This window comes from Populus euphratica, unplaced genomic scaffold (assembly GCF_000495115.2).
Source record: "Populus euphratica unplaced genomic scaffold, PopEup_1.0 scaffold195.1, whole genome shotgun sequence".
Classification (NCBI taxonomy): Eukaryota; Viridiplantae; Streptophyta; class Magnoliopsida; order Malpighiales; family Salicaceae; genus Populus; species Populus euphratica.
The window spans coordinates 305767-316077 of NW_011500076.1; the positions used below are offsets into that span (position 1 = coordinate 305767).

The following is a 10311-nucleotide window of genomic DNA, read 5'->3' on the forward strand; positions in this document are numbered from 1 at the left end:
AGAAATATTTATTTTTTAATTACATTATTAATTATTGTTTTTATAGACAGAATCATCGACGGGTTGAAAAGTCATTAGTGATATTTGAGGGGTTTTTTAAAAAAATTATTAAATTAAAAATCACTAACGGACTGAAAAGTCGTGAGTGATATTTGAAGGATTTCTAAAATATTTTGATTAAATTAAATATTATAGACAAAATTATCGATGGACTGAAAAGTCATTAATGATACTTGAAGGGTTTCTGAAATTTTTTAATTAATTTTAAAACTAAAACAAAATATTACAGATGGAATCACTGATGGATTGATTAAAAATATTAATATTTAATTATTGTTGGTAAAATGCCCTAATTAAAAGATCAAAATCCCTCATTTTATAACAAACACACCTCTTCTTCTTTTTTTTGTTATAAAAAGCACAAAAATCCCTTTCTTAAAGAATTTTTTTGAGTAGTTTTTTTTTTTGCCTCAAGTAGCTCAGTTCCTAAGTATTATTGAGTGCTGATTTATATTAATTTAATTAATTTTAATTATTTTTTATTATTGTTAAATAGGTTTTTTTAATCAAATAATTACTAATAGGAACACCAAAGAATTAAATCTGTTAATATATTCCAGAGAGTTGGAAAAGAATTACTATAAATATCATTGTGCCACTATTTAATTACTAAAAGAATTGCATATGATGTTTCTAGCTATTATATGGCAAAATTCCCAAGGAAAATACGGATGAAATGAAATAGGTAATTTTTTTTTACATGCTCTTATCGTCATTAAATTTATCAATAATTTTATTATTGATAGAATAAAAATTACAGAAAAAAGTTTATCAATAAAACATTTTCATCTTTGAGCTCATTAGTAAATTTATTACTGATAGAATAAAAATATAAATATTAACAAAAAATTCCATCAATAAATCTAAGAATTCTAGGAGTACACATTTGGGTTTAATGGTTCTATCTTTTATTTTATATAACTATTTTTTCTTTAAAACGTTTTTTTTATTATTTTATTTGTAATAACTAATTTTAAATATACATTAAACTCTCAATGTATTATTATGGAAAGAAACTTAGGTACTTAGTCACTGTATTGCCAACGTGTGCTTAGCCATTGATTTGCATATTAAAAACACCCTAATTTAAAAACTTAATTTATATTTAAATATAAATTTATTATTACGTGACTAATCTTGGAAATAATAGATTTATTGTATCATCTAATCAGTATATCCGCAGTATGTTTGTTTTCATCTTAATCCCTTAGAAATCAATACTTGACTACCAAGATCTTCAATATATATATATATATGAAGGTATTGTTCGACTGAATATCCCACTCCCTAGACAAGAGCTCTCTAGTGTCCTAGATGATCACCTCAAAATGATGAAACTGCACATCAACCTCCTTAACAAGCCGTAACGCATTCATAGAGTCAGCAGAGCTGCAGATAACCCTTCTGTGACCATTGTTCCATGCCACCAACAAACCATTCTTAATAGCTATCTGTTCTGCAAGGAGGTTCGAACCAATACCAGTAAAACCTATAAAACCCGCTAGCCAGTGTCCTTCATACAAAAACAAAATATCAAAATTATTAAAAAATACTAAAAAAACCAATGTAATGTTTTTCCATGAAAAATATATCCTCAAAAAGTTATTTAATTTATCTTATACAAAGAAACAAGTAACATGAAGTTAGAAAAACACTTTCGGTTAAAACTAAAAAGGAAAGAGTATCAGCATGTCTCTACTGTCATTCAATTCATGAAATCTTCTGAGAGTTGGAATTGTTATAATAGTTATTTTTTAAATATTTTTTATTTGAACTTTTTTGAAATAGCAATTTCTAAAATTTGTGTTGTGTTAACTCATGAACTCATAGTTTTTCTGTTTGAAATATCACTCTGGACCTACTCTATCCTTAAATCTTCCCATCAAAAAACTCACGACCACGTTTCAACATAACAACAATATACATATATTTAATTTAGAAGGATAGCTTAATTAATTTGATTTTAAATTTGTTCTTTAATGGTTATGAATTCAAGTTCCTTTAATATTACTGAAAATTTATATAATCTTTAATTTCATGACTTGTGGAATTGATCAAGATAATTGTAAACTCATTCATACACCCAAGTTAACACACATTTTTTGTTTACTTTGAATTCTAACACTTCTAATTCCCCTGGATTAGATTCTTTATATATAAAAAAAAAAAAAACGCAAGTCATGGGAAATTGGAAAACTGTAAATTATGGTCATGTTATGCTACCAGTCAGGATTGGATTTGCACATCCACATTCTAAAACAAATTGCAAAGTACTAACTCATGGGGTCATTCGATATTCCCTTTCAAGAGAGCCATATGAGCACCGACCACTAAATGAACATGATGCAGTCAAGCCCTCTGCCTTTCTGTTGCAAAATTAACACTGGATATCTGGGGTAATAACATCACGTATTGATTGTTGCCAATAATGGATCCATGAGAAGCTGCCAAATGCTTCTACTGAGATAAAACTTTAAACTCTTGCTCGTCATTATTACTGGTATCCTTCAAACTTCCTAAAATATAAAAAACTGAGAGAAAGTTGGAGATGGTGGAAAGCTGTCATGATCCTTGCTCTCTGACATTATATGACCATTTTAAAAATATTTTTTTAAAAATTTAAATATTTTTATTTTTTTATTAATTTTAAATTAATATATTTTTAATATTTTTAAATTATTTTGATGTGTTGATATCAAAAATAATTTTTAAAAATTTAAAAAATTATCGTTAGCATATATTTTAACACAAAAAACTATTTAAAAAACAATAACCACACTTCTAAACAAGCCCGAAAAAATATGCATATACCAGGAGTTTGTTTTGGTTAAGAAAAATAAAATTCTTCCATTTTATGCTAATTTTATGCTAGTACTTGCAATTTAATAGAAACTCTGAGTTTACGGTGGAAAACTGGTATATCTTATGCTCCAAGTTAGAGTGGGGATGAGACTCAAACGCGGCTTGCTTTATGGTAGGGAAGTAAAAAGCCATAGTACTATTCTCAAGTCTTAAATTATGCACTATTGAAGTTCCTTGAAAATCAACTAGAAAGAGTCATCTTGTTTGTCGAGAATAACGATTAATCGGAAAAAGATTGGAGTCAAACTGGACAAATGAATAAAAAACTGGAAACCCTTTTTGTAGATCACTGGTCATGAAGATCCAGACAGGGGGAATACAAGTCTGATGTCCTCAAAACTTCGACAGAATGACTAATGGCAATGTTAAAAGTTAAAATGAAAGGAAAGTACGAAGCTACTATCAATGTCGTCAACGAATTTCACCTTAAACCCCTTCTCTCCCAAGAACTGTAACCCACTTCCCAAAATGAGAGCACAAAGAGGCAGAGTCAAACTGCTAAACACAGTGCAAAAACGTCTGGACAAAGTGCTTTGGTTAAAGCAGACTACAACGTTTTCATTATTCATCCAACAGGCTAGAGTTTACTAAACAAGTTTCATCGTGAAGGAGAACCCCTCTGGTGAAATAGATTAAACCAACATGGCTTGTCAAAATGACATTTTATGTTTTAACCAACTGTTCATTCCCCCATTTTAGGAGTCCTTATGGTACAACCATTTTGACAAGGTAATACAATTGAAGATATATTTAATGAAGTACAGCTCCCTAAACATTTTCTACTGGATATTGTATAACTCACATATGTAACCTAAAGCTGTAACCTTAACCAAAACATGGGAAAGAATCATAATTTACCTAGATGAAGGTATGAGCCTTAAAATTTCTCTTTGCGATTTAACATTTCAGGATACTTACAATTCAGAATTTGAAGGCCAAGCAACTGGGGAAGAATGAGGAAACAATCCTGTGACTTCAGTTTTCAGGAGTTTTCCAAGCAGCATTGGCAATATTGATCCTTCACTTTGATTCCTTGATGCTAAAAGGTCAATCCAACTGCTTTCTTCTCTTCGGTTCAGGCTTGCCTAACTGCAACGAAAAACACATCTCCTCATCAGAGTCACCCCTTAATGCCGATAGGTTTTTCAGTTCTGGGGTTTCCTGAGGTTTGTTGTCATGCATCAGCGATGGCCCTGAGAAACTTGGGATGAACTGGTGCTCCACATTGGGAGCTGCTTCTTCCCCATCTTCTATATGAAATTCAGGGCCAATGAAGAATGGATACTGTCCTTGCTGAGACTCACCTTTGACTACCCCTTGCTGCATGTTTAAATTAATAGGCTCAAAGTTTTCTTCAATTTTTTCTTTGGATGGCACTCGGTCTAGAGGAGATGACTCTCCAACTGTTGAATCTATTGCCGGTGCTGATGCATTTCTTTGATCTTGAACTGCAGCTATATCAACAACTGAACAAGTCAGACAGTATCACAAGTTGAGATAATACTCACAGAATTATTACTAAAGAGTGGTGTTCAGAAGGCTCAGTTTTTTTAACTCTTTATATTTCCCAAAGATTCACAAGTCAGGCCTTTGTTTTGAGTCAAACTATTACATTGTCACCTTTACCTTCTATCCAGAGTAACAACAAATATGCTCTGGCAGGTTCAATTTAATGGGAGAATATTTTGTCCTCGTAATGGAATTTTTGCTCTCTCTCCTCTTGCATATTGTATGTGTGCAAAGTATAGCTGTCAAAGGTAACGGCTAATGAACTTAAATAGGCTGGCATCCCCTCTTCAAGAAACAAAAGTTGGAAACTTGATATCATTGCTATTGGAAATCCAGAGAGTATAAATGTCATTCAGAATGCAATAACATTAGATTTTATTTAAAAGTAATTTTCACTTTCCGAAAAGTAACATATCAAAAAATAAAAAACATTATTTGACCCTTTGTTCCTTTGATCGCTCTCTTGTTGATAATAGTTTCATTAATACAATGAACTCCTTTTTGACACTAAAAAAACAGTGCTAAGTAGAAAGCCATTCACAGATCCACACTAACATTCAAAAGGCAAACAAGTTATCATCTTCTAAACTTGATACCCAGAATTTGACAACAGTTTCTTTTTTGGTAAATTAATGGAGGGTCATAATAAACCCCTCTATGCTAAATAGACCTAGTAGAAATTTTTTTGATCAGGCACCATGTTACTTTGGTACCTACATAGTTTATTCAATTTGAAAGCCAACTCCAAATTTCTTCTCTTCTTTTTTTTTTTTTAATAAAAATCAGGAAAAGTTAGCCAGCAGTTCCCATCTGAAACAAAGCATGCATATCATTTGTTACTATAATATCTTGATTTTGGCAATATGCCCTCCATATATGAGGGGAAAAACACAAATGAAGTCTGAAAGATAAGTGCATTAATGTAGAAGGAGAAAATATAGGATTGAATTGAGAGCACAAACCTTGAAGTCCGTCATTGGTAGTGATGAGATCAAGTTCAAGGAGGTCAAGCAGGCGACCAAGATCAACTCCACTGGTCCAATTTTCTGGGGGTAGGCCAACTTTAAGCTTCAACCTACCACGGTTAGCTGTCCCACCCCAAATTATCCCAACTGGCCGTGGCTTCTCACAATCCTGACCCTTTAAGAGAATGAGGCTTCCACTATCACCTTCAAGATCAAAAGTCTGTTGGTTCTCACCGACAACAAGAAAATCGGTGAACAAACAAATCCCTTTCTCATCATTGTACTCTAGTGCATAGGCCATTATGGTCCCAGTAGTCAAGCCAGAACTCCTTCCAACTTTGACAACTTGCCTTCCAATGAGACTATTGATTGGAGCTTGCAAATCTATAACATGGACATCACCAACCTCGCCAACACCTTTGACAGTTGTAGTTACATTGTTCATGTTAAAGTCTCCTGCAAAAGGAATGAAGGCCCCATCTGCTCGGACAAATGTTTCTACAAGGGTTTGCAATGGGTAAGTGCTGAGGTCAGCAAGCAAAGAAAAAACAATCAACACAATTAGGCTACATATTTGTACTTCAGCACCATCCATCTATAAAAAAGTCAAATTCAACTATTAGGTAACAGCAATCAAACCACATATTCCAAAGCCTGCAATAAGCTTAGTCTGCGAAGACAAGCATCTAGTTCAATTGCCTGGATGAACAAGAATTATTTTAAGTCTCTCTAACATTCCCCAGGGAATATCTAAGCCTTGGACATGACCCATGGTTCATGCTCCGGTAGATTTCATCTAAAAAACTTTATCCAAGACAGAAATAATCCTACCCAGCATCATGATTTTACAAACTCCGAGAAACACTCTCATGGAAAATCAGCCTTCTCATAGCATATTCAAAAGTTTTCAAGATTGTAATCATGACTAATGCAACAATAGCATTAACAAATCCCAGCCTTGTCTTCCTTACAGAATGCTAGATCATTTCAAGATTGATAAGATGCTAACTACTTCGAGTTGTGTCAGTAAGGTTTAAAAGTTCCATTAAATTACTCTGCTAGTATCGTATATCTATTAATTTACTTGGCAAGTGCAAGTTGGATTAATTTCAGTTTTAGTTACCTTCTCAGAGCAGAAACACCTACAGAAACACCTATTATTCGCAGGCACTTCTTTGATTAAAGAGGAAAAACCAAGAAGTGATTTGGGAGCTTGAGGATGCAATGGTGCCCGACACTTAATTGGTTAAAGTTGTGCAGCTATAGAGTTACATATATTGAATGAAAGTAATCCCTAGTGAAATCCACAACTGAGAATCGGTAATACTTTATGCTCACCTGAATTAAATCTTTCAAGCCAACAAACACAAATTTCAACAAAAGGAAAAAATTATTGATTTATCTCTCAAACTATTATCTTAGTTAAATGTAATCTATGAAACACAGCAAGATAACAACTTCCCTTGGATTGACAGGTGGATCGTTAAAAATATAGTTTATGAAGATGAAGACATAAACTACAAAACACGTGGTAAACCAAAGTATACATTGGTATGACAAATTTAATATGGAACTGCATTACCTGGGTTTGTTCCAGCAAATATTCCATACCAAAGATCATCAGTGATAAATGAGGTTGCTCTCTCCACAGCACCCAGATACACCCCAGGTCCAAGGCTTGGTGGCAACGGATGAAACATTTTCTGGTTTGGGTAGTCCAGATCAACTGCAACATGCCGATTTGTGAGGAAACCAACCTGGCGGTTACCTGTTCTGCTTTTCACAATTGCACCCAGGGTTCCATATGTCTCTTGGTTAGCAACCTAAAATTGTAAGGCAATTTTGTGATTCCCGCAAAATGAACAAAGAAACAAGTATTCAAGGCATATCACAGAATACAATGCCTTAGCAAAATCAAGATGCAGGACATTTATTAGGACAGCACAGAAAGGAACTCAAACCATTCTCTTAAAAAATTCATAATACTGCTAAACAGATCAAACTGCAATTGCATATTAATAAATAAATAAAAACTTTATGTGCACACAATGGTTGGATAAAGATTTCCTGAAAATTCTCACCGGATTTTGGAACTCTCAGTTGGTACAAAAGAAAATGCAAAACCATTCTAGAATGGCAACATATAATAGACCTGACCAAGGTTCCTGGCTTAAAGACTTGCACATGTCCAACTCAAAAGCAGGAAAACTAGTACAGACATTTAATGCACTTGCCCATTTATCACATCCTACAATCAACAGGAAGAACTAGGAAACTGTCTATATATCAACTAAAAAGTTTATTAAGTAACCAACAAATAGTGCTATTTTATAATTCATGCATTCAATCCCTACCATTTAATCAACACAAAAACCACAAACATCACTAAAGTGTCGATACCTGCGATCCAGAACCAATGCAGGGGTCACTTCCTCTCAAGCCATCCACGAGATCAGTATACAACTGTTCCTTTGGAGTTGCTGCAGGAGCACCATAATATGAGAATTCTACAACATCTACATCACACCACACTCCTCCTGGTCCCTGGCCCATACAATGAAAAGGCAACTTAACTTCCTAAGCAAACAATGAAGCCAGTCATAGATCAAAAAAACAAATGTCTTTAGAAGAGACATAGAGGCCAAAGTAAAGCTGGAAGCACCAGTTTTCTTACCTCAAGGGCTGTAGGTAGGCACTGGACATGGCTGAGCCATTGCCTATGAACTTTATGGGCAACAAAAACAATAATTGCAGGAATATCCGTCAAAATACCCCTTCGGATTCTAAATCCAATTGCTGTTCCAAGACTAAACCGCCTCAATATTTTGCTATGAAATGCCCTAATGGTCATTAGCTCGAGCAAGGTGGTAGCTTGCTGCCCTTTTGGCAACCTCCCAAGAGTTTCTGGAAGCACCCCCTTCTGAAGGTTTCCAAAATAGTTTGCCCTGTCTTCTGCTGCATCATTTAGTCGACTCAATGTGGGCCAGGAGAAGTAGGCAGCATTACTCTCAGAGTGCTGCCCACCTGAAGTAAAGGGTTGAAGTGGCGACAAGCTTGACCAGGGAAAATGATTGCAGTAGTTTCTTTCCAAATCTAAAGCAGATTCCTCTGATTGTGAGGATCCAGAGTGATGAATCCTTAAACCTAATCTGTTCCTTTCCATCTGTCAGCTCTCCTACACATAGACATATTGACTGTATAATCTTAAGAACAAATTAGGCAGCTTTAATTCTCATAATATAAAGAAGCTAAACAGCTTTGATAATTGCAGGAGAAACTGTAGTGCTTGAACAGTAAGAATAGATACTGAAACTGAAGAACAATCCCACTATACAATAACATGAACACTTTAAAACAATATTTCAGAAAAAATATAAATGGATAAAAGAAATAAAAGTTAACCAGAATATAGCTGCTCCACACAAACAAATTTGCAAAACACCTGCAGTGAAAAATATCAAATAGGAAACCATGGAAGTTGCAGAAAACAAGGACCATGATTAAGTATATGACACAAGCATTCTGCCCCTTAATTTGAAGCTATAAGAGCTAAAATAACTAGATGTTTAGCTTATATACTAGGGAGCCAATGAAACACGGAACAAGCCATAATATTAATAATAATAATAATCCCTATCCTAATAAAGGATCCAAGAGGAAACAAATTCTCCAAAGGGTATCAGGAGAAATGAAGAACAACACGAAAACATAGAAGCCTCACATAGCAAATGCAGAATAGACAGGGGAAAAGTGTCATCCTTTTCCATGCAGAAAACCATAATAAAACAAAAGCAAAAAAGGACACACAGAATCATCCAGAAGTCAGAAAATAGAGATACAAAACAGCAAGTCAATGCAAGTCTTTGAGAAACGAATACAAGGAAGCTGAATCCTATATACAATCGATGAAGAAGGCAGCAAAAAGACAATTAAATTTGAATCAAGGCAAAAACTTTGAAATGATTATTTGAAAAACAGATTAAATACTTCATAAAGACCATTACTTTCTGAAAAAACTGAGCTAAAACAATCAAGAACCTTCTTTTATCAGCTGAAATTGATCAAAACCCAGGTAGAAAAGCTCAGATTGATAAAACAAGCAAACCCCATATTTAAATCAAGACCAAAACCAACAGACTATGAAAAACCCAGATAGGATATACAATCAAAAACAAGGTTTTTATGCAACACTCACCAAGCAAAAAAGGTGGAGCTCTGATGGGGGACTCCAAAAATAGCCCCTTGAAGCTGTTCATGCCCTAGCACACAATCTTTTTCATTAGTAATTGCTACTCTGCATAGTAAAAAAAAATCAAAACTTTATGCGCCTATAGACATGGAGGGAGGGGAGGGAGAGAGAGAGCAGTGAGCTATAGCAAATTAAAAAAAGACTAAATGTTTTCTAGGCAGACAGAGAGAACTAAGTATTAAAATATGTGGAGAGAGAGAGAGAGAGAGAAGCCAGCCAAATATCTATAGTCTGTGCTACAATTGATTTCGCATTAACATAATATATATATATAAAAAAGCAATTTAATAATTAATGGGTTTTTCCCATTTTCTTACAAACACTTTTCATTTGCTTTCTTCCTTTTTGATTTCTTTATCCCTTCTTTTCATTTTCTTTAGCTACATATAATTTATGGAGGGAGGGAGGGAGGGAGTGAGTGAGTTGAGTGATCACACTTCTTGGTGGAAAAGGAAGTGCAGCAGGCATAAGGGAGGGTTTCAATGGAGGAGAAATTTTTTTCTTTGGGTCCCATCCATATTTGCTCCCTAAAAGGAGCACATTCTTCACCCAAATAATTCAATTCCCACCTATCTATAGGGTGATGGGTAGTTTGAGTGATCTTCTTCCTTTGTTCCTGCATTCTTACTTGCCTTGGTTTATCTCCATCTCATTGATTGATATGTT

The 10311-nt window shown here is 34.2% G+C and overlaps 1 protein-coding gene across 10 annotated transcripts; it reads right to left on the reverse strand.

The window, feature by feature from the left end:
* Positions 1 to 3526: 3526 nt before the first annotated feature.
* Positions 3527 to 10311, reverse strand: LOC105108657 (uncharacterized). Of its 10 annotated transcripts, none has more exons than XM_011003051.1 (7): positions 10215 to 10311; positions 9592 to 9690; positions 8071 to 8571; positions 7797 to 7973; positions 6979 to 7219; positions 5394 to 5894; positions 3527 to 4376 (listed from the first exon to the last, which is right to left on the reverse strand). In XM_011003051.1, the coding sequence occupies exons 3-7, from the start codon at positions 8557 to 8559 to the stop codon at positions 3970 to 3972; spliced, it is 1815 nt and encodes a 604-aa protein (XP_011001353.1). In that variant the 5' UTR covers positions 8560 to 8571; positions 9592 to 9690; positions 10215 to 10311; the 3' UTR covers positions 3527 to 3969. The 10 variants fall into 10 exon arrangements, with proteins under 10 accessions (XP_011001353.1, XP_011001352.1, XP_011001351.1 ...); XM_011003050.1 differs by lacking the exon at positions 10215 to 10311 and adding an exon at positions 10081 to 10194; XM_011003049.1 differs by lacking the exon at positions 10215 to 10311 and adding an exon at positions 9963 to 10055.

What these genes read in the sequence shown, in the direction of transcription:
- LOC105108657 (XM_011003051.1), bottom strand. Translation starts at nt 8,559, where the DNA reads ATGGAAAGGAACAGATTAGGTTTAAGGATTCATCACTCTGGATCCTCA. An exon ending in GCCTACCTACAGCCCTTGAG is followed by an intron (nt 7,974 to 8,070) that starts GTAAGAAAACTG and finishes TTGTTTGCTTAG; the next exon opens with GAAGTTAAGTTGCCTTTTCA. An exon ending in TACCAATGACGGACTTCAAG is followed by an intron (nt 4,377 to 5,393) that starts GTTTGTGCTCTC and finishes TTGTTGATATAG; the next exon opens with CTGCAGTTCAAGATCAAAGA.